Source organism: Notothenia rossii, assembly GCF_949606895.1.
Source record: "Notothenia rossii genome assembly, chromosome: 2".
Lineage (NCBI taxonomy): Eukaryota > Metazoa > Chordata > Actinopteri > Perciformes > Nototheniidae > Notothenia > Notothenia rossii.
Genome location: NC_136904.1, coordinates 20,306,030 through 20,329,412, shown reverse-complemented (window position 1 = coordinate 20,329,412; position 23,383 = coordinate 20,306,030). Strand labels below are relative to the sequence as shown.

At 40.8% G+C, this 23,383-nt stretch overlaps 2 protein-coding genes across 4 annotated transcripts; both read right to left on the bottom strand.

The window, feature by feature from the left end:
• Positions 1-52: 52 nt before the first annotated feature.
• Positions 53-10,796, bottom strand: LOC307027984 (uncharacterized protein; the record flags this gene model as incomplete). The annotated part of the gene is made up of 14 exons (XM_079662677.1): positions 10,210-10,796; positions 9,117-9,815; positions 9,006-9,030; positions 6,481-7,861; positions 5,395-6,201; positions 4,912-4,977; positions 4,208-4,318; positions 3,905-4,059; positions 2,550-2,736; positions 1,866-1,981; positions 1,030-1,159; positions 723-905; positions 132-168; positions 53-57 (listed from the first exon to the last, which is right to left on the bottom strand). Exons 1-14 carry the CDS (start codon positions 10,265-10,267, stop codon positions 53-55), a joined length of 3,960 nt encoding a protein of 1,319 aa, XP_079518803.1. The 5' UTR covers positions 10,268-10,796.
• A 638-nt stretch (positions 10,797-11,434) lies between these two features.
• ctdspl2b (CTD (carboxy-terminal domain, RNA polymerase II, polypeptide A) small phosphatase like 2b) lies at positions 11,435-23,316 on the bottom strand. Of its 3 annotated transcripts, none has more exons than XM_079664873.1 (13): positions 23,104-23,316; positions 20,049-20,245; positions 18,845-18,974; positions 18,596-18,748; positions 17,742-17,990; positions 17,512-17,608; positions 16,382-16,493; positions 16,175-16,261; positions 15,877-15,939; positions 15,695-15,774; positions 15,394-15,520; positions 14,377-14,472; positions 11,435-14,264 (listed from the first exon to the last, which is right to left on the bottom strand). In XM_079664873.1, exons 2-13 carry the CDS (start codon positions 20,220-20,222, stop codon positions 14,199-14,201), a joined length of 1,434 nt encoding a protein of 477 aa, XP_079520999.1. In that variant the 5' UTR covers positions 20,223-20,245; positions 23,104-23,316; the 3' UTR covers positions 11,435-14,198. The 3 variants fall into 3 exon arrangements, with proteins under 3 accessions (XP_079520999.1, XP_079521000.1, XP_079520998.1); XM_079664874.1 differs by lacking the exon at positions 23,104-23,316 and adding an exon at positions 22,885-23,094 and having other exon boundaries at positions 18,845-18,968; XM_079664872.1 differs by lacking the exon at positions 23,104-23,316 and adding an exon at positions 22,885-23,092.
• Between the last annotated feature and the right edge of the window lie 67 nt (positions 23,317-23,383).

Below are 23,383 nucleotides of genomic sequence, written 5' to 3'. Positions count from 1 at the left end.
GAGCTTCTGCAGCTGGCCGGGATCGGTGAGCTGGGCGGAGGGGAGGCAGGTGTTAGGCTCAGGGTGCAGAAATACAGAGACTATCTCTATACTAAACTCACATTGTGATGGGTTTATAAAATAACTCACACTTGTCATTGAAGACAACTTCTCCACAATTATGGAAGCCTGAAAAACATACAGAATGACAGCAAATGAATACAAATAAAATACTTTAGTACCTTAGTATGTCGGATGATTTGTATGTAATAACTTGAGCTCTGTACACAGTCCTTCCCATTCATTCCCTATTAACTAGAATAATGGAACTTTATGTTTGCTTCATGATGTATCTGTAGGTTCGAAGAGGTTTATCCTCCGAGGACACCTTATGACGTGCAAAAGCAGCTGAGAGGCGGAGGTCAAAGTAAAAGGCTCCAGTTCAGTTGATAGCTGAGGTTGAAGTTAAGCCTAGGTCTTTGTCTCATGAGCTTCAGGGGTCAGTTTGCTGCAGACCGACTGCCTGTCAGCTGTTCCTCAAACCTACAAGCCCCACCAGCTGCCAGGAAACCCAACCAAGTACAACAAATAGGGGCTGACGCAGTGAAAGAAACTCGCTAAACCCCTGATATTCCTTTTACACAAAAGAAAACTGTGTATGTTAAATGGCAATAGAAATTGAGCGATAGAAGATGATTGCTGCATCTTCCTCTTTACATTACAGGTTGAGTATGCTCCCCTACCTGAGCAGGGCTGAATGGAACAGAGCTGAGGGCAGGGAGGGCAGAGAGCAGCTGTGAGGGGGTGACCCCCTGCAGGAAGGTCACACCCAGCGAGGGCAGGAGGTGGCTGAGCTCTGCCAGGTGGTCAGGACTGAGCAGGGAGGGGATCTTTAGTTCTGCACTGTTCAGTAACACACTGGAAACCTGAAAGTTAGGTTTAGAACAAGCACACAGACAGAGTCAGATATGATATGAATACTCCTTTGAATGACAACACACATATTAAAATATAAAAAAACAAAACACAAAGTAACTTCTCTGTTCCTACCAGATGGCTGGGCAGACCTATACTGTCACGTGTGCAGTTCATCACTATGTCCCGGATGACACTGAAGGCCTCAGTGTCTTTGTATACAAGGAGGTCCTCAGGGTCTGCCATGCACGACAGATTACCAAGCCTAAAAGAGAAACAACGTTTTATTGACAACACACCTGGGAGCAGTTGTGAATATTTATTTTTAAAAAGTATATAAATGTACACATCTTGTATACAAATTGTTCATTCATAGTTGCCCAAAGCAAATCTGACAATAGTATATCTGTAAGATAAAAGCTAGAGACAGAGCCGTATTACTGGTACACTAGTTTACATATATGCATAAGTTGTTTCTGCGTGGGTTTCTAGATTTATATATCTTTTTTATATTTTAAATTACACTTCAATTCAAAACACTACAATTTCTGTAGTGAAATTCCACTATAGATTGTGCAAAACAGTAAACTTTCTCTTTTCTTTTATGCAGTAATTTGGTCACTTAATCAAAAATAAATGACTACTTTAAATAGTTTACATATATAAAGTCATATAAGATTTTGTTATAATTGACCATACTAACAGAAAGTCACGACTCAAATGTATGACATTAATACATTAATGATATTATTATTATAAGTTGTATTGATGTAACTTTATCTAACTATAGAAGCAACATACTTGACGGATTATTACTTTACACTTATACTAACAAGTGTCAAATGAACCTGAACAAATTAATCAAACTACATGTAAATGTGTTTTGCCAGGTTACACCAGGTGAGTTAATGTCTAAGAACAGTTGACATGGACAGAAAGGTTGAAGGTGCCTTCCTTCAGTCATTCCTTACCTGATAAAATCCTGAGCCGTCAGATTCCTGTAGGTGCCGATGACTTTGTGAGCTATGAACTCCTGCTTTAGAGAAGTGAGGAGGTTTCTCTGCAACACATCCAGCCCGTCCAACAGCTGCAGAGAAACACGATGACAGAACTCTGTGTCTGAACATATGACATTTTAAACTTTTTGAAATGTGAGGAAATATTATTAGAGAAAAAATGATTTAGATGTCTTCAAACCTATACAGAACAGAACCATGATTCATTCAAAGGAATCATTTCACATTTTCCAAAAATGAACTTTTTTTCTCTGTTGGCTGTAAAATACAAAGCATTAAGTAAATGATGCAGCTATTCCACTTCGAACAACCTATAGAACCAATATTTAGTAATGTTCTAAACATCTTAATGTGGAAATGTGATATTGTATATCATTAAAACCTTGGAAATTCATGGTTGAGTGCTGAAAGGTCAGTAACCCCTTTTTCTTTGGGTCATTGGTAATTCAAGTGTTCCTATCTTTACTTATTGAACACTAGCTGGGAGCATATGACACGCATTGACAGAGAAAGAAGAGTCTGTCTTTGCTTTCCTGTGAGCAGTTTGTGACTGCTCTGCTCTGCCCGAGGATAGAGCAGCTGACGGAGTGCCAGCTGCTCGGGTTTCTCAGCCAGGTGTCAGGGCTCAGAGGCTGTTACCTGAGCAGAGGAGAGGTGTTGGAAGTTGTGGAAGGGCAGGTAGGCAATCAGGTTTCCGGTGTCCCTGATCAGTGCCTGATGACTTCTGATAATGTAAGAGACAGGCATAACTTTGCTGTACCACGAGCCAAAGGCCTGCCGCTGGTCCAGAGTCATGGTCTTCAAGTCTCTGTTAATGGTCTCCCTCCTAGAAAAAAAATATATTAATACGATTTTTATTGTGTTTTAAAGGAACTGTTTTATTGAATATCGCATTGCATTTAAGCAATGTAAACAAAGTGAGAGGTTGGGTAACACATATTCAACTCAAATGGGCACAAATATTGAAGAAAACATTTTGGTGAATTCACTTCAATTGGTTTTTGATACAAGTTAGTTGAGATGGTTGATAAATACACGTTTTGTTAAATTCAGCGAATATCTAATCATGGTTGTTTGTGTAATCAGCAAGAGGTTCATGCTTGTGTACAATACAGAGGGAAGGAGGAATATATTTGTTTTTGAATTTGGATGGACAAATCTCAAGAAAGTATAGTCAGAGGAAATAAACTGGGCGATATTTAAAAAAACTCTACAGAGGTGCAAACAGATACCGTGACACTGTCTAAAGGAAGGAAAGGTCTCTGATTTGCAATAGCACGTAATATCTTGTTTGTGTACTGGATTTTATGGTGCGAATTGTATGACGGGCTGTTTTCTTCTTAATTTACCAGGCTTAATGCTAAGCTATAATTGACTTGCCTCTGGCAGCTACATAATTACCATACATATTGTCATAGTGGTATCATCAATGGACACTTGTTAGGTCCTTCTATAAAGAAAATAAACAATAAGTGCATGTTTGACTATCTTTAATTGTATTGTCTAGAGACAAAACTTGAGATTAATTTGGTCTTGAATATACAACTACATTTATTTTTGTTCTGCCTTTTAATGTCTTATCACTTTGGAGATTGAAATCTAGCCAGTGAACCAGTTTCCTTTACTTTCTATGTATTATGCATGGTCCTGGCACCTCAAGGTGCAATGACACGTCTCTTTTTTCGCAGAAGCCTGACACTAGTGCTGTGTTGAGAGGGAAGCATAATGTATGTAGGTGAGATTGCAGGATTGTGCGACATTGGTAATAAATCATGGTGTTCATTGCATACTCTTGGCAGATGATAAACTCAGTTCTGATTCCCATCAAACATAAACAGCACCACAAATTAACTTCTAAGAAGCCAAGGAAACAATCATCATTCACATACCAGAGAAAAAGAGAACAAAACTGCTTAGAATAAGTAAAACAATATTGAGATGATTAGAAATTAGTATTTGTTCATTCTAAATGATTAGTTGACACTATGACTTACACATTGATGTTGTTCTGCAGTGAGGGCAAAGCTTGGATGTCAGCTGGGCTCGCTGCAGCAAGCAGGGCGGCCAGATCCGGGAACAGATTGCCGTCTTTAACCAGGTGGGTCTGGAACAGCACTGAGACCATGGTGGACAGGTACCTTTTTGGCAACTAGCAAATAAAATTAAATACCAGTTCTGTGTCAGCTGGAATGTGCAACTGTATACTGTGTAATAACTAAGAATTAAGAAGAAGAAATAATGTAAGGAACAGAAAAGGTTCTGGTAGGTTTCACATTGTTGTGTAATGGTGTTTTCACCAGCAGTGTATCCTTGTTTCTGTTGTAGTACCGGAGGATCAGTCTGACGGTAGTGATGTGAGCTGAACTGAGCACTGAGCTCAGGCTGCTCAGAGGGATACTGAAATACTCCTGGACACATAAAACGTGAATAATTAGGAATATAAACACATGTGCATGCATACAATAAGGATCTACAGCCGTGCTGGCAGCTGTGCAAGGCCGGACTTGGGCACAGTTGTGCTTTGAGCTAAAAGCAAATGTCAGCATGCTTACATGCACACAACGAGGATGCTAACTACTTATGCTGAGTAAGTATAATATTTACCCTGTTGACCATTTTTACGTTACCACGTAAGCAATCAATTTTAGGCGAAGGATGGGAATGTAACTCGTTTTGCAGGTACTTGAACATTAACCAAAGTTTGAGGCAGATTGAAGTTTTGAAATAATAATAATGCCAGAGGAAAAGACAGAGAGCCATATTAGTGAATAGGATACATCATTTGAGGAACATGGATTTCTGCAAACAATGCAATTAAGTCATTAGGATTCATCCTCTTGGGATCATGCATGTCTGGACAGAATTTCATTGAAATCCATCCAATAAGTGTTAAGATATTTAAGTCAGATCAAAGCTACTGACAGAATGACTCTGCCATCCCTAGCCATGCAGCTAGCATATCTCAAAACTCACATTAACATTTAAGTTTGGTATAATTCACCTTAATGACGAGCAATTCATTACTGCTCACGTCCCTTGCGTTCTGCATCAGGCTGGTTAAGACTGTCTACAAAATAGAAACAAAAACACTATTAACAGGGGGGTTAATGTCACCACATAATCTGGTCGGCTGTTTTAACTCATCATTATTGGTCAAATCAAAGGTGTCAATCTGTAGAGATTACACCCAGAGGAAGAGATTCATTATGTCTGTATGGATGACAGGAGAACTAACCGTTACACCAGCCTGTACACTGGAGGTCATACAGTGACACGAATGGTAACTGATATGTTTGAGGATTACATAAACCATTAAGTCAATGACAGTGTTCTACTGATTGACTCTTTAGGAATAACATGTGAGGGAGTAACTCAATGCTCTGACTAACCAACAGAATACATTTCTAAGAAAAGTATACTTCCTCCACCACTGTTAGCAAGTTACCTTTTTTACAAACAATTAAAGCACAATCAAACTACATACCCCAAAGCACTGCAGCAACACCCTCTTTTTGTCGAAGTTTGTCTCCCTCTCCAGATAGTGACCTACAGACGTTAACACACTCAGTCGTATGTTCTTGTTGACGTACAGCGAGGTGTTCTGGACTTCCTCAAGTGCCAACAGTATCACCACTGCAGTGCTGACCGCCTGCTCCAGCACTGTGGCCACAGGTGGAGTCATCAGCCCCTCCACCCTGTACCTCAGACTCTCCACCCAGCAGCGCAGCATCATCTGCAGGGCCATTTTCTGGCTGGCCCCCGGCTGGCAGGCGGAGGTGAAGTCAGCAGAGCAGCTCCAGTTGAACTGACTCACCAGGCTTTTGGCCAGGCAAAAAGTAGGCGGTGCGGTGGTGCTGCTGTTATTCTGAGGAGTGGTGTAGTTGGTGTAGGTGATACACATTCTGCCCACCCATACACTAGATGGCTCCCGGGACAGCAAAAAGAGAAGACCAGCATTAGGGCAGATGGAGGAGACAAAGCTGGTCTGGTCCTGCTCCCAGCAGAGAGTCAGGAGCGCTGCGTCTGGAAGGGACGTGCTCCAGCTGGCGTACAGGCACTGCTCTGCAGGCTTGAACCCAGGCAGGACTGTTCCTGGAGCTATCCCTGTTACTGAATGGTTGGCACAGTGCTGTATTAACCAGGTGTTGTCCTGGTTGGCCAACAGGTTCTGGAGTATCGTGGCGTTGGTGCAGACTTTGGACGTGAAGTTAAGTTTGTCGATCTCAGCGCAGAGAGCTAGCACAGTCATGTCCACGATGATGGGACGGGTCCACTCAGAGTACCTGCACATCTAAAGGAAAGATTAGGGTGGATGCAAGATCAGAATACAAAGTCTGCACCACTGAGTTGATTTAAAATAACCTTTACACTTCACATGTGTCACATTATTCACATAGTTTCACCTTTTGCAGATGAAAAACATACATTTTGTTTGCATATTAAAGCCTCTTCTACTTTTCAGGACAGTGTGCTGGCAATATGAAATGGGACTTACTAACATTTTCTTTATTTTGTGCATGAAAGTTGATTAGACTATGGATATACAAATAGACTCAGGTAAGATACACACCTGTGGACACACTGTAATTTCCTCCATTTCCTTTATGTCTGTGCAGGATGATGTAAGCCATTGGTTTTGAAAGTTTTTTAACAGCTTTTTCAACACGGACGCCTTGCAGCAGACATTCTCCCGAAAAGCAAGCTGGTCATGCTGCCAACAGAGACCGACTACTGAATCATCCACCTCCCGCTCTCCCCAGGTCTGGTATTCGCACCAGCCAACGATGTCGAAGATCTCATTCGGCTCGGTGGGTAGAACGGTGAGAGATGAGTTGCAATGAGCTTCAAGCCAGGCATTCTCTTTGTTGCGCAGCAGGCTGTTCAGAAACGTTTTGTTAGAGCAAACCTCTCTGGTGAAAGCAATGTTATCTTGGAGAATGCACTGCGACAAAACGTCAATGGTGATCTGCATCACATCATGCCACTCTGAGTAACGACAAGAATCTAATATCAATGGACCCATCTCTGGGAATTGTGATGCAGGGGGCAGGCTTGTGCAGTTAGGCATGAACGGTCCATTGTCAGGGTTGGAGAATAGAAACATGAAGAATCCAGTGTGCTCACAGATGATTTGGGTCAGCCTGAGCCGGTCCAAGCTAAAGCAGAACTCCAGTAAGGGCGGGTCCACCAAGACTGAGGACTGCTCGATCCAACTCTCATAGACGCAGAACTGACTCACCAAGTACCCAGGCTCTGCAGAGGAGTTGGCACAGTATCCATACAGCCAGAAGTTCATCTTGTCTGAGAGCAGCTTCCTCATCAACAAAGCATTGTTACACACCTGCTTCACAAACACCTCACGTTCGTTATCGCTGCACAGGGACACCAGGACAGCGTCCACCATCCCAGTATCCAACCAGTTGTCAAAGTTGCAGGCGAGCAATTTGAGGTTGGAGGCATCTCTGATTACTCGATGAGGTGCAGATGGAGAAGGAAGGGCAGTCTCAGAGGGAGGGGTGGCGGCAGGGGGAGGCTGGGCGTCCCCAAAGCTGCAGTCCGATGACCGGCTGAGAAGTGGAGATGCCAGTGTTTGAATAACATAACATGTGTTGCTCCACACCTGCTCTATCTGGGTAGGGCTGAGGGAGCTTAGCGCCTGACAAAATGTGAGCACAGATGTGGATCCTGCTCTGGACCCCGTGAGGATGTTGGCACACAGCGTGTCGTTGAGCCTGGCCAAGTTGTGGCGATCACATTTTAACAGGATTTCCTGGTTGTTATTGATGTTGTCGTTTGTCTCTGAGGCGCTGCGTTGGAAGGAGACGCTGGGAGGGTTCTGGCACTCTGATCCTGGATATGTGCACAGAGACTGCTCTGGAGCCAGGAAGATTTCCATGAGGATGTCAATGATGGAGGTACCGAAGGACCAGGTCACATTGTTGCTTATTCCCCTAAAAATAAAAACTGAAACTTAAGAATTTATACTGATTCTTTCCAAACAAGATTTTCTAAATTGAATACAGGTAGCTACTTTGGCTTATATGTGTAACCCACTCAAGTAATGCAGTGAGTTTTAGACCCTGTAATAAACAGCAGCTCCCACTTGGGGCAGTGCTGGGGCAGCAGAGTCTGCATATGAGGGAGGAGAGGAAGAGCAGGCCAGGTGTGGTTGTTAATGAGGCTCAATGAGTGGCAGCTGAGTGTGGGCCCTGTGTGTGTGTAAGACTGTGGGCAGTGTTCGAATTGTTTGAGGATGTGCTTTTTTGATGCTGCGGGAAACCAGGAACCAGCAGAACCGACGAAAGTTTTTGGAGCTGCAGTTTTTGTCTTTTCCTCACCAGAGAAATTATTCTAAAAGATTATACTCACCAGAAGGAGGACTGATAGTCATTGGATTGCTAGAGGGAAGCTGCAGACTACCCGGGTTCAATTATTGTTGCTTTGTCCATGATAGCAGATTGGGTATCACTGGGGTGGATGAGGGGTTTGTGAAAGTGTTGTATGAATTATTAATAAAATGCCAGCTATATTAATTTGATATTGTTTTTTCTATTTATATTATCTTCTACTCCTCATTGAAAGCAACCTAGTACATAGAAGTGTTACATATGTATTATACTTCTGTGTGAAATCAAGGGAGATGTAATAGACTCCACCACCATAAAGAATAGTTTTGTTTTCCTTATTTATTATAAAGGGACTACAAATGCATTTCATTGTGTTGTAAATAAACCATGATGAGTATAACAGAATTTGAGACTCAATGATTGATGTTTCTTGCGAAAATGAGCCTTGTTAATTGCAATCTTATATTATGCCTTACATTTTCTAGTCTTTTAATTTTTGTACATTTTCTAACATGTTTGGTTATTGTTTGCCTTAGAAAGAGCTCAAATGTTGAATCACTCACAGTAGAACTTCACCATCAAAAAGGTAATGTGTGTGTGTAGCCTACTACTCGTGCATGAGATGGGAGTGGCAGAATATTTTTTTTATAGAAAAACATAACAAATAGGTTTTTGGCAAAAAATTGCTGAGTAGTGCTACTAGTGGTAAAAGCTTTTAATAATGAAAGGTTCTGACTTTTTGACTTACCACAAAATAAGCTGCTTGAGATCTCCTGCAGAACAATGGGAAAACAAGTTGGTTAACATTAAGAAGTTAAAATAAAGTGTTTTTCATACTGCAACACTTTAAATGTTTTACCTTGCTCACAGACCTCTGTTCTGTCTAATGATGGTATTCTTATTCCAAACTGTAAAGCTATTTTAATATAGTCCATTGGTATTTGCAGTAACGCTGCCATGGACTTTGAGAAATACGTCACAGCTGCATCCACGAGGCCACTCACAGAACTTATCAAATTCCCAGAGAGAGGGACACTTGACAGTATATTTATGAATGTTTGCTGGAAACCGTTTAATGCTGCTGTTGTTGTTTCCCCCATCCTGATGTAGGCCCCCATGAAGCTGTTTGACTCTCCGTCGCGGCTCATAGGAGAGCATGTCTGGGATCTGAGGGACGACACAAACGTCAGCAAGGGCTTCCCCAACTCCAGAGTCACGGTCTTTGTTAGTTCTGCCTGGAGGCCACAATCCGTTTTCCCCGACAGTAGACACACTAACATATTGGGAAGATCATCCATGAACTTTTCTCCCAGCAGGGGTCGAAATATAGAAAATAAGTTACTCAGGGCTCCATAATATGCATTAAGGTCAAAACCCTCTCCCATTAAATAGACCCCGAGGCGGCGGGCGTTTGCATTTTCACTGGACAAAGAGTGAATTTGATTAATAACTTTCCGGATGTCTTCCTCTAATTTGGTGTCTTCATCAGGTGTCTGGTCGGACTGTCTTTGTATTAATTTGGGTTGTGAAAACACCTGCTGGACATCACATATGATCCCTGTAGATTTTAAGAAGCAAAGAAAAGACAAAGAAAATTGTTTGAGCCGATACGCTTTTGTATTGTGAAAATGTGCGACATCAAGAATCAATGATTGAAAACTCAGATACACCAATTTATCTAATTTACTTTCTGTTAAAAGGGTCAGAAAAAGAAAAAAAAACATTTACCAGACATTTACTATGTACATTGTGAGGGTGTAAGAATGTTCAGTCTTACACAAGCACATATTCTCATTTGTGTTAATAAAGCTATATTAACAATTCATACTAATAATTTAAACTTTTTCATTATTAATATATTTTGCCCTCAGATGAAACATTTTCTATTGTTTTGTTTTTTTTTACAGAAAAAAAACAGTAATCTTTCTGAAATGTAATGTAGGCTTACTTACCAAACAGGATGCACAGCATGCATGCAGCTGGTGTCGACCACATTGTAATAGTTCTCATGCAAAAAGTGCAAGCAGGCGTCCAGTCCAGATTATAATGGTAAAAACAACAACTTTGCTTTATCCTGTAGAGATCTTCAAGTGAGGAAGAACCAGATTGAGAAAAGGCTTCATGTTGGTAAACTATACAGAGTCGTCGCTCATCCTTCAAACTTCATCTTTTCCCAGCAGGCCACTGTGCTCTCTGGAGCTCCTCACCTCTGCTTCTACCTGCAACTCTACCCCTGCTCTGAAACGGCCTAATTAAGGACACCGGTAAAGGGAAAAAGGTAGGTGCGAAATGAGGGCTGTGAAATGCAGAAGGGATTTCAGCAAGAAGCCTGGCCATCGGTGCTGAATTATTAATGGAGTGTGTTGATTAAGTCGTGCATCTGAAACCCGAGCCCTGTCAGAGGAGCGAGAAGACTCCGGGCTGACAGCTGGAGGATTTTAAAGACATTACATCTGCTGCAAAATACCACTGCGGACTACAGCTCCCAATGATGGTGGTCCTTCAGACGGTCAAAGAGCATTTGGTCTAGGTCACTCAAACAAAAATATTTTGAACAACAACCCTGTTAAAAAGTATACATAATCGTACCAAATCAACTGAACAACAAGGTAGTCACTTATTTTTAAATGGGCTCCTACATAATGATGTATTTTAAAGGTTTCCTATATTGCCTTATTATAGTCTTCAAAAGGAAAACTCATTCAATTTTTAATAAATCACATTTAAACATTACATTAAAATCCCTTAAATCAATAATTTAGAGATTAAACAATCATCTAAATCACAGAGTCCAGTTAAAATACACCAACAATCTAATATCAAATAGTTAAATAATTGAAAGAAAGTTAATGGAAGAAGTTAAGATAAAAGGCTAATCTGGAAAAGGGTATAATTATAAACTATTTCTATGTGGACTAGTTATTTGGCCATTATGAAGTGAATATAAACGCAAAGTGAACAATTAGCGACATTAAAATAAAAAATAACTAAACTTTTGTGGGCCTTTTAATGCTACTACAATTCATATAGTGGTGCCATCTCTGTTGGCAAAAAATGAGGAAATCCATCTCTTAATAAGCATAGTTGGTGCAACAGGACCCCACACTTAAACCATTGTGAATGAATGAATTGTCCCCTATATTCAGACAGTTAAGAGAAATAAAAACAAAGAGCATGCAAGAGGTTTTTAACTTTAAAACTTTCTTTCAAATTCAATGTAACTGTATATACACTTTACAATAGCATAAAGCCTGACGGCGTACAAAGATGTCTTAAAACATTTTAAATACATCTTCAGCACAAATAGCAATTGTTGCACGTAAAATGGCTTAACAGATATTTGAAGAAAAAAAAAATCATTAACACAATTGCTCTTTTCTGCAGAAAAAGTGCCTTGATTAAAATTTAATTTAGGACTTTCCCACAAAGCAAGCGGTTTTCTCTACATGCTAAGTTTAACAGTTCAGTGACATTGCGCTAAACTAAACATACAGATATTTGTAAGAAAAAAAGAAAACACTCCATCTGATGTAAAGTTAAATCTTCATTAATACATTTAAAAAGTAGATAGGACATGCCTTTTGAAATAAAAAATACAAAAGATTTTCCTTACTTTAAGGATTTTTTTTAAACATGAAGCTGCATGTATTGTACAACACTCAGTGTACAATAAACTGGTAATGCACGTTCAAATGAGCCGAGTGAGAAGTATCAAACGCCCCCCTCCCCCCATCCTGCACACACAGGGTCTCACGGAGGGGACGACATCGCACTCTCTACGAGAGGCTTGCATTCTGAAAGATAGCAGTCAGGATAGTGAGAGCTGAGGGGGGGGGGGGGGCTAACTTTAGGGGACTTCAAGACATGTTTTCCTCTTCCTGCGTATTGTTCTCACCTCCTCTGCAACGTGTAAACGGCAGAGCCATGCTGCCATCTCTTGTTCTAGTTGATGAGGGGTGAAGAAAACAAGGACTTCGGAAATACACTTAAGACTTCACCCCATGTACAATTTACATTCATAGTCCGTAGATGTTTACTCACGCAAACACCATTGTGCCCTGTAACAAATGTTACTTCAGTACAAACTAATTCTGATTTCTGGAGAAGGAAAACAAAAAAAGGTGGAGAAAGGCAAATAATGGACAGATGGAAACCATCTGTGAGCAGAAGCTGCTCTCAGTGAGGGCTCAGTACGATCCCCCGGTAAATGTTCTCTGGGGGGGGGGGGGGGGGGGGGAGATAATCACAATACACAACAAATACAGCACACTGAAAATAACAGGGGAGGAGGGTCGAGTGTCTGCAGAACTTTGAGGTCTGATTGTCTCTTTCTATCTGGGGTGGGGTATAATGGAGGAATTGTATGGCACTGTACAGGCAACCAATCCAAACACTCACATCTGCTTTAACGTAAAAAAGGTTCAACAATGCATGCCGATTTGTCACAGAAATTCAAGTTAACTCGAGTGTTTGGGCAATGTCCGTCATATTGGGCTTTCCATCGTTACCTCTGAGTAAGGATGCCAACAAAACATCTGCATGTCAGAATACCGTTTGTCTCAATATTAAATAAATAAAGTTGAGAAACAGAGTGTCTGAGTGTCCAGGCTGATGTCAGGCAGAAACACATTCATATAGTTACCATTCTTAAAAACAATGCTTTAAACCGCACTAACCAGAAAACTGAAAAAAAGGGAACTTAAAAAGTACAAAGTAAAAAAATGAAACATCTGGAGGAACAGCCAAGGAAGCTGTTGAACAGTATGTTGCTGGTACAGCGTCCGGCCTTAGATATGAACAGACTTTCTGACACACAGAGATGTGCTACATTAGTCATAATGCTTCTGAAAACACATTACAACTAAAAGAAACCGAGCTCTGATTTTAGCCAGAAAACTTGATTAGGAGAAAAATACAATACTGGTTATAGACAAATCAAATACTATTATCAAAGAAAGGTTAACGCTGATCATTTTGAAAATGAATGCCCTCAAACCTTTACAATATGTCAGATTTACAGGTAAGTAGATTCTTAATCCTAACATTTAATTAAAGAGCCTTGTTGTGACCACAGTGGAGCCAACACATTGATTTAAACCTCTATTTGTTAAAAGAGAACAAACTATACTTAAAAGTCCATTTAGTTAGACTATGCAGTGGACTGTCATTAATAATGCACCCATGTTCTCCTAATAGAAAAAAAGGCTTACAATTAAAAACGTACACAACCCCTTTTAAAACATCATATCTTACAAACAGAAGTAAAACACTTTGAAACGCTATCTTTTTTTTTTTTTAAACAATGAAACACCAGTTTTACCAGAAAAAACTGCAACCAACAATAGAAACTTGACTCAGCTACGGAGGAATGCATATGATTTTAAAGGCTACAGATCGTAGGTTTGTCAAACACCAAGTCAGTGTGTGTGGCCCGGAGTAAACATACACACATGCGCAGATTGATTTTCAGGCCAGTCATTCCTGCTGAAAATGAGTGTGGTTATTTGTCAGCGTCAACAGCGTGAGCACCAGTGGGTTGGTTTGGGTTCAAGGACTCGGGTCGGGGGGGGGGGAGTTCCTCTTTACCAAGTGGCTTTTTTAAATCCACTAAACCAGCACCAAGACCTCAGAGTTTAGTGGAGGAGAGATCAGCTCCACAGCTGCAGTCAGTCAAAAGAGGAAATAGCCTCGGCTTGTTCATAGCATGTGTAATTTCATCTATACGTTTAGAAAATGTCCCCCGGACCTTTAAAAAGGTTCCTCTTTTCTCAAGTTTAAAAAAAAGCAACAGTGGATTTAAAAACGGAAAAAAGGAAAAAAGGCTAAAAAAAAATCTTAACAGTTATGGCAATGTTGTAGTTTTGTAATCCAAAGAAGGCATTTGTACACGCACGTTGTTTTCAGTCTTTTCTTGGTGTCCCGTTGTGAGAGACTGGTCGGATCAGTCTGGGGGCAACAAGTCGTGAAGCCGGAACCTCTCTCGGACGTGCGGACGCACATCTTCGTTCTGAAGGATCACAGGGGAGAGGACCATGAAAGGAGAAGAATAAAGAACAACTTAGATTCACTGACATGGTGAAATATGACTGATGTAGATACCGATCAGTAGGACATCTTACCATCTCCACCAACTTCTCCAGGAAGGGCACCAGCTTCAGCAGCTCGTTGTCGTTCTTATCCATGAACCAGCTCTCTATGGGAATCCCATTGGACAGCTGACAGGATCAAGAGAAAGACATTTCCATTAGATTAAAGATCTATCGGTTAGTGGTTAACTATTGAAATAATCAACTGGTTCAAATCATTTTCTAAAAGAAGGAAAAGTCAATGTTCTCTGCTTCCGGCTTCTTAAATGTGAATAGTTTCTCATTTCTTTATTCCTCTACGACAGTCAACAGTAAATCTTTTTGTTTTTAGTCAGATGAGATGTGGAGACGGTTATCTGTTAGTTACACAAAATATCTCTTTCAGTCGCAATGATAAGTCATCAACGTCCTGTTGGCTTTGTGGTAATTAGAGCAGAACGGGCCAATCGATGGCAACAAATAACACATCCTGGTTTTTAGAAAGAGGGGAAGTAAAGGCAGCTCAGCAAGTCTCAACCAGGTGGGGAGGTGTGAGATAAAAATCTAATCATTCATCTCCACCGAAGCACAGATTTTAACTAATAGAATCTATAAAAGGGGAGGCGTGTGGCGCAGTGGATTAGTGCGTTGGTGTTGGGATCAGGGGGAGCACAGGTTCGAATCCCACTGCAGTCAGCATGTCGTTGTGTCCCTGGGACACTTCACCCCAAATTGCTCCTGTGGGGATTGCCCACAGTATTGAGTATGTAAGTCAATTTGGATAAAAGCGTCCAACATGTAATAAAAGGTTTGTTGTGACCAGCTGTTTTTGTGTAGAAGCTTAATGCTGTTATTTGAATACTGATCAGACCAGAGTTATTTATAATCATGAAAAAGCTTAATGCTGGCTGAAACCTACATTATAAATGTCATTACAAAAATTAAAGTTCAATTCTGGTTTTAATGCAGTCCTCATCGTCTATCATTTTCCTTTGTTTGACTTTGGTGACAAAGGCAGATACTTGTCAGTAACCAGAGAACCTCTCGTGTTTTATTTGTTCAAGTGCTCACCTGATATGCAAAGGCTTGCGGTGAATTGTCGATGATGATGGTCTTTGACAGATCTCTGCCCAGGATGTTGAGGTCCTTGATGTAGTTTCCCTGGACACAGACACAATGCTCCCGAAACAACCGGTGTCTACGGTTACAGTAGAGGGAAGAGAGAAAGATCAATCAGTGACAAGGTCAAAGCTATCAATAATTCAGAAAACCACAACACTGACACCTCAACGGCAGCACATGCCAGCCCCGGCTCATTCAGCCTGCATCAAGCTTTCAGTGAGGTGTGCAGTTATATCAAAACACACCGTACCTCACGAGCTGCTTTTTAGGATCCAAGATGTTGAGCAGTTTGTCTGCATAGACCTTTTTAGAGGCTGTGAAAAGGATGATCTAGGAAAGGAAGAAAATACATTATAAAAAAGGTCACATATTTTTAAATCTGATGCGTTTATAGGATTAATGACTCAGTAGGAGTCGTCGGGTTATAGTTACCTCATAGATTTGAGACATGCGTTCCAGAAACTCTCTAAAGAACGGCCTCAGGCGCACATACACCTGCACGCAGGAAATAACAAGTAAGCAAAGGTGTATGATAAACACAGACACAGTTTATTGCAAGTCAAAATCTGTTAATAGGAATCGTCATTTTGGTTTGTCTATGGAATTTGACTATTGAATTTGACAGTTTTCAAAGTGTATGACAAGTTTTTCTATTTTTGCAAGTCTTTTTAAATGACATTTTATCCCCCTCTAGTGGCATCCTAAAGATGAACAGAGCGAGTGAACTTGCCTGGTAAATGACATCTTGAAAGAGGACAGGGAAGGTAAGTGCTGCATCCTCCAGCTCATTCAAACTGCAGTGAACCAACGTCTCATCCTAACGGACACAACAGAGAGAATACAAGGAAACTTTACTCAATCCTATGACATGTGTAAAAAGGTCAACAGAGTTTTAATAAACTTGAAAAACAAACAAATGTGTTTTTGTATAACTGACCAGGTCTAGGACCAGAGAGAATTCAGGCGTGCTGCGCGTCTTCAGAGGTAAGGCGGGCTTACGAGTGAGCTGCTCCTCGGTCAGTGGAGGCACGTGCTTGATGAAGAAATACCTACAAATCAAAACATCACACAGACTTCATTAGTTACTGTGATCATTCATATTAATAGCAAACTATAACATGTGGAAACACTTTGTGAGATCAAACATTGGGAGTTCTGCTGCTGGTTTTTTGGTGTTGCTGTGGGTGAAAGCGTCAGCTTGGAGGTCTGGATACATTGGACTTAAATCATAGTCTGGACTTTGTCAAATCAAACAGCTCACCTTTTCCCCTTTCAGGGGGGATATGCAGGAATCCTGAAGTCAAGTTTAATACCTTTTTTAAGACCCTTTCCATACATTTGAAGACCTCATGGCCACTTGGAGTTCTAACCGGTTACATTGGCGACACACTTTACCTCACATTGACTATATACAGTATTGATTGTCCTTCCTCCTTATCTTCCAACCATTTGGACGCAGACTTGCATTTCCCCATAACCATGTTGTTTAACAACCGGCGTAAACGGAGCTTTGCGCGCCATCAAGCAGTGAGCGTGCGATGTCCTGTTCAGATGACGTCAAATCCAACGGGATGCCATAATATAATATATATATATATATATATATATATATATATAATATACTTACTTGTTTGCCTGTCCTTGTTTGTCCACCCTCCCTCATACTGTAAAGCGTTTTGAGTTGTGAAAAGCGCTATATAAATAAAATAAATTATTATTATAAATAAACTACACAGAATCACACTACACACCTACACAATGATTACATTCAGGCCGACTGTAGAATACGACCTCTTTGGACAATTGATATACTTTTTGAAAACAAGCTACAAAATGTAATACCTTGGAAAATGCCGTTTAATAGCCTTCATTTTCTCTAAATTGATTCACCACCTTTAATACTTTTTAAGACCCCGCGGACACCCTGCCATTGCTCATCCCTCTTGCTTGATGAAAAATCCCACTACCCCTTACTTTCCAAATATTGTTATTCCGTTTTCTTGTGAATTCTGTTCAATAGAGTCTGACTACACGACGAAACGTTTAAGACTGCAGTTGTTTACTTACGGGTCAAACACTTCCCAGTCTTCCTCATAGGTTGCCTCTTGAGGGACAGCGGCAGGAGGAGCGTCCACATATGTCATTTCTGGACTGGAGCCCGGAGCTGGAACCACAACACAAACCAAACGTTAAAAGAGCACGATGAGAAACAGAAAAACAATAACGCAAGATACTATAACGTCAACATGAATTCAAACTCTATCTCAGAAACATTGGTTCTTAGCTGCCATATCTACCTGTGAGGGGTGGAAGGTCGGCGTCAGCACAGAGCTCTCCCTCCCCCTCTGGGGGAGTTAACTCAGGGATGTGCTGAGGTCGCATAGGTGGAAGCTGTGATACACTGGAGTAGTAGTTGGTGGGGGCGCACAGCTCCTCTGTGGATGTGGCTGTGCTGGTGGGCATCTCCACTGCCTGCTCTATGTCCAGCTGCTTGACAATCTCCTCTGCCTCCAATGCCTGGTCTGGAGAGTCTGAGCCAGAGGAGGCTGAGACACAAAATCACAATACTGAGTACCATCCTGACCTAACTGATAATTGTGATATTATATCAATATTGTGATACGAGACAAGAGATGGTCTTAGATGTTTGATATCATAACATTGGATACATGTCTTTCCCTTGTTTAAAGGCAGTATTACAGCAAAGAGATATCATTTTCTAAATGTACCAGACTGTTCTATTATTTACCTTTACCCACTTAGTCAATATCCCCATCACAAATAATCATTCATCCATAAAATATAACCTTTAAATATCTTGTGAAAGCAACAATAGTCAACCCTATAATTTTGAAGCAATAACAATAGAGATTTTTTATTTATTTGTAATCAGAAATACTGTGATATTGTCTATATCATTTGTATCTGTATAAGTCCCTTTTGTGAAGGCAAAAAAAACAATAAAAAGTTAGTCACAAAAAAAAATAAAAAAAAATACTGTGATATGACATTCTTACATATCTCCCTAACTGACACTGAAGACATGCTCCTGGCTGTAACATAAACATGAAAACATTTGAGTACAGATACACTTTAGGTTTGCGCATAATGCCTGCCATGAATCGAACAGGCTACCTTAGGGTCCGCTTACCATTTTTAGCTGGTGAGAAGAAGTTGAAAACAGGGGAGAAGATGGTCCCAAGAAGGGTGCTTCTGGGGGGGCTGGTGACTGGCAACTCAACGGCCGTCGTCTCCTCCAGACTGCCGTTGGGCTTCTCCTTACTCCTGTCATGATTGGTTGCCTCTGCGGAGGAGGAATTAAAATATGAGAGCGTTAACAGAGACAAGTGAAACATAAACACGAGGAAATGATCATTTTCTCTGATTGAGTGCCACTCACGTCCATTGAGGGAGCCTCTCCTGGGGATAGTCCTGCGGGGGGTGTTGGAGTCAGGGGTTGTGGAGGAGATCAGGTTATTGTCCACATCGCAGTGGAGGCGTGTCTTCTTGGCTGGGCTCTCCTGCTGCACCTTGAGAAGACAAAAGCTCACATTGTTAGATAGTTGTAATTAAATAAATAACAGGCATGGCTGTCTCCGGTGAAACAGACAGTGAGGGCTATGTGCTGAAATCTGGTCCCCAATCGTGTGTCAAAAGTCTGACAAAATCTCAAAATCGAACTGATGCTATTAACTATGGCTACCATCAACCAATCAAAAGTTCCCCAAAAAAACTGTTTGCATTTTCAAACAGTGAGTGTTGCTTCTTTTACATTACATATCACTTCTTAGACGCTTTTATCCAAAGCGACTTACATACTCAATACTGTGGGCAATCCCCACAGGAACAATTTGGGGGGGAAGTGTCTTGCCCAGGAACACAACGACATGCTGACTGCAGTGGGGTTTGAACCTGTGACCCCCTGATCAGAACACCAACACACAAACCACTGCACCACACCCCACGCTTCTTCCTGTTTATAATTAGAAATATCTGACATGGTGTGACATACAATGAACCTGCATTTATACTATGTTAACTATAGAGACCATTAGATAAATAGTAAAACATTTGTTTTATTCAGCTTGTTTATTATTTAACAATGAATAAAGAGACAATAAAGCATCAACAGCCATATGCTACACGTCTTAAATTATGACCTAATAAGTAAATGCAGGGAGGACCATGAAATAAAAATATCATGTAAAAACTCCAAAAAGTCCCATTCTCTTTCCAGAGGAAAAGTCTGTTTTTGGTAGAGTAGACTTTTCCACTTGTTCCTGCCTCCTGTTACTGCACACTGACTGCGAGCAAGAAGCTAAAATTAGAACCGAGTCCGGGTTCTCAGACAAGCTGCTGCATTCCTCCAGACATTTATCTGGAAACGTGACACTATGTACCAAGAAACACGGTATTTAACTCAGCCACCAGGAGAACATGGTGCTAAAAACAGTTTTAAAACAGAGTGCCAAAAAAGGCAGCACTTCTAAACCAAACACAGCAACAAATATCCCCCAATGCTCCCAGAAAAAACCCCACACTCATATTTGCATTCATGTCAATTTAAAAGCAGGGTCATTTGATGTTATCAGCGAGGTGGTTACCTTAACAGCATTTCCTCTGATGAACTTCTTGATGGTGGAGAAAATGCCCCTCCCTCCACTGGTAGGAGGAGGAGGATCCTCTTCTACCTCTGAATGCTTCCGCTTGGTACGAGACGGGCGGCTCTCCAGACTGGGGTTCGACTGCTGAGACGCCTTACGCATTCTCAGCCTCATTGTTTGAGCAGTCACATGTAAGGCTGTTTATAAAAAAGAAAAAGAAAAAGTCAGAAACGGGGGAAAGAAAAAAGGAAACCACAATTACGTTGCAGTCAAGGAAACACAGTTTCTCGGTCTCAACTCTTTGAGCTTCTAGAATTAATATTTTTGTGGGGTGTATCTATCAGTAGTGGTGGAATACTGCTGGCTTTTCCTGCTAACATCTGGATGCACTCAAGATCCCATTTCACTTACATCACAGTGGATCACTGCAGCCACAGCTGGCTTTACTTCCATCCGTACAGTAAAAAAAAATACATCGCCCAAAAACACACTACTACCCACACTTAAAATGAAATAGCTACATGGAAGACCTATGTTGAAGTCGAGAAACCAAAATACAGTCAATAGTGGAAGAATTGTGAACATGGACAACGTTGTTTTAAGATGAAATCTATCTAAAAAAGGGAATACACTCCTTACTAGCTAAAGCTGAGGGATTTATATTGGTCAACGGTGTCCTCAAGTGCATGCCGATGGAAAACTAAAAACAATTCACAGTGAACATGAATTGTCTGTCAGTCAAGCATGGCAGCCTCTTAAGGTTATGTAACAGCAGCTGGCTGAAAATGTGTCTGGACATATCCACAACCTGTCAGCTTCCCTAAACACACAATAGCACTCTCTCAATACATACTGTAAATCTCAAATACTGTAAATGTCCGTTACTACATCTTCTTTACATTTACAAAGGGGTGTGTCCATGAACACACCAGAATTGTGTGTACTGTGTGCATGCACGCATACACATTAACTGCATCAGTAAAGCAGTGATGGTTGAACAATCTAAAAAAAAAGAAAAGTTCTTGTTTTAAAAGAGATGCACTGAAAATGCAAACAGTGCATGGTTGATTTAAAACAAACCATTTCATCACCATATTTATTCATTGTGTTTTTATTACATTAAATGATTACACCAATTATCCTTAATCAGTATTTGTTTAAACTCCTCTTGATCACATCAGCTTTTGTAATTGTTTCATCAAAAGTTCAAATTGTAATTAATCAGACCCTTGTGTCAACAGATTTCTCTGGATGAGTCAATACTGACAAATAGGTATATGGTAATCTGATCAAATTAAAAACAAATAACATCTACACATGTTTACAGAGGTTGATACTGGAAGCACTAGAACATTGTGTATTATGCACTGAATGTTACTCTTATTCTTTTCTCTCCCCTTTCCTGTTAGTACAAATTGCTAATATCAGTATGTACTTAAGTTTTACCTGTATTTGCAAAATAAAAATAACAGGCTTGCTATTTTCAGCCTACTATATGATTACATCTCGCCACGGCTTGCATGCACCAACAACAAGGCTGCTTAAAATCCACCTCTGTAGGATGTCACCCCCCAACGAAGCTCCATGTACACAGCTAGGAGGGTACGAGTAAGTGAGCGGGAAATAGGAACATGCCACCGTCACTGTATGAACGAGCTAGCGAGGAGAAACAAACGGGGCCTCTTGTTGGACAACCCGTTACAGAAATGACTGAAAGTGGCTAAACAATTCAGACCAACTTTAACTGGGAAAACAATATTAAAAACACATGTCATTGGTCCAGTTGCCTCATGCATGCACACAACTCAGCGTTTGCACCAAAGCATTACGACTATCAAGATTTGCAGCTAATTGAGCAGCTAGCTCGATTAAGCTACACTACCTAAACTAAAGAGTCAGGAGTCATACATGTTCACAATAGACCTTTGTATACAAACTGTTTAATTTACCATCGCCAGATTGCACAAGTGACATCTACAGGTAATGTGAGATGTTAAAACAGCTCGGCACCATGTAGCGGTTCAACAAGGCGAGCCCAAATAGGCTAACTTACCGTTAGCAAGCCAGTGCGGCATCTTAAATTGTTACAAATAATATGAATACTATAACGAAAGTAAGATACATTAGTCGGCACGCTTGTGTTTGGTTCGCTGCTGGGGTTGACTGGACTGTCTACTGGAGACATTTACAGGGTCAAGCTTAGATTTATTTGGGAACTCGTCAGACATCATTAATCAAAACAGCTAACTGACATTGTAACCAAATTATCTTCTGAATACCGTCGACGTAATTTTGAGCCAATGCTGCAGTCGTGGGGCGTTATTCATAAATTGTGGTACACAAACATGCCTAACTCAACACCCATTGGAAGACTTTACAAAAATAGGACAAGACAGTGTCGGCTAACTGACGTTAGCACAGCTCAGTTGTGGAATGCCATTGGACTGCGTTAGCCTCCACGAAGCTAACCAACCCTGACGCTCCGTATTACCTTACTGTCCGTTTGTTTTAACGGATTAAAAGAGTAATAGTTCATATTCTCACATCGTTATTCTTTGACAAATACCATTAATTTAAAAGAAGGAGTCCAAACTGAAATTTTGAGTCCGCCAGGAATATGTCAGTTCCGATGTAGGCCGTGTTTTAGCTTAGCTGTGGTTAGCTTAGCACCGCTAGCTTAGCGTTAGCCCTACATAGGCTTTTTGAAAAACTGCTTCGGGCTAACAGATGTACATAGGTAGGGAGGGAAACTATTTATCCTGTCGTTTGCCAACATTACACAAACCACAAGCAAAAAAGACAAATGATCGAAGAAGGCTTAACGTTACCGACTTACTTTAAGTGATCCGCAGTGTCTGGCGATGATAATTCAACACCGATTAACCATCACAACAGAAGCCGTGTTGTTTTCGTGCTCTCATCCGACCTTTTCTGTACATCTACTTAAGTACCGTCTCCGAAACGACAAATCGTTGTGTTACCAGGCGCCATTTCCCGCCTCTGCTCAGTCTCTCCAAGGCAGATACCCGTATGGGACACAGACACACCCCCTTACCTCTGAAAAACACCAGCCAGTCTGCAGCGAACACTACCACTCGCCTTTTCTTCTCACAGCTTTGATTTCACTGCCCGTATGCATGCTAGTAAATGAATAATGTCAACAATCGATCGGATATTTATGGATTTCTTGCTGAACATATCAACATGTGTTTTTATCAATGAAAAAGAAACGCGCATTACACTTATGAACTAAATATTCATGTGCTAAACATCCACCTTTGCGATTAGAAAACAGCTGACCCAAATTACATTTAAAGCCGTATCACCTGAGTAAT

Excerpts from the sequence above, each read along its gene's own strand:
- ctdspl2b (XM_079664873.1), bottom strand. The coding sequence starts at position 20,222 with ATGAGGCTGAGAATGCGTAAGGCGTCTCAGCAGTCGAACCCCAGTCTG. Across the intron at positions 18,749-18,844 it reads GAGAGGCTCCCTCAATGGAC|AGGCAACCAATCATGACAGG; the intron begins GTGAGTGGCACT and ends CCTCCTCCGCAG. Across the intron at positions 17,609-17,741 it reads CGACCTTCCACCCCTCACAG|CTCCGGGCTCCAGTCCAGAA; the intron begins GTAGATATGGCA and ends TTGTGGTTCCAG.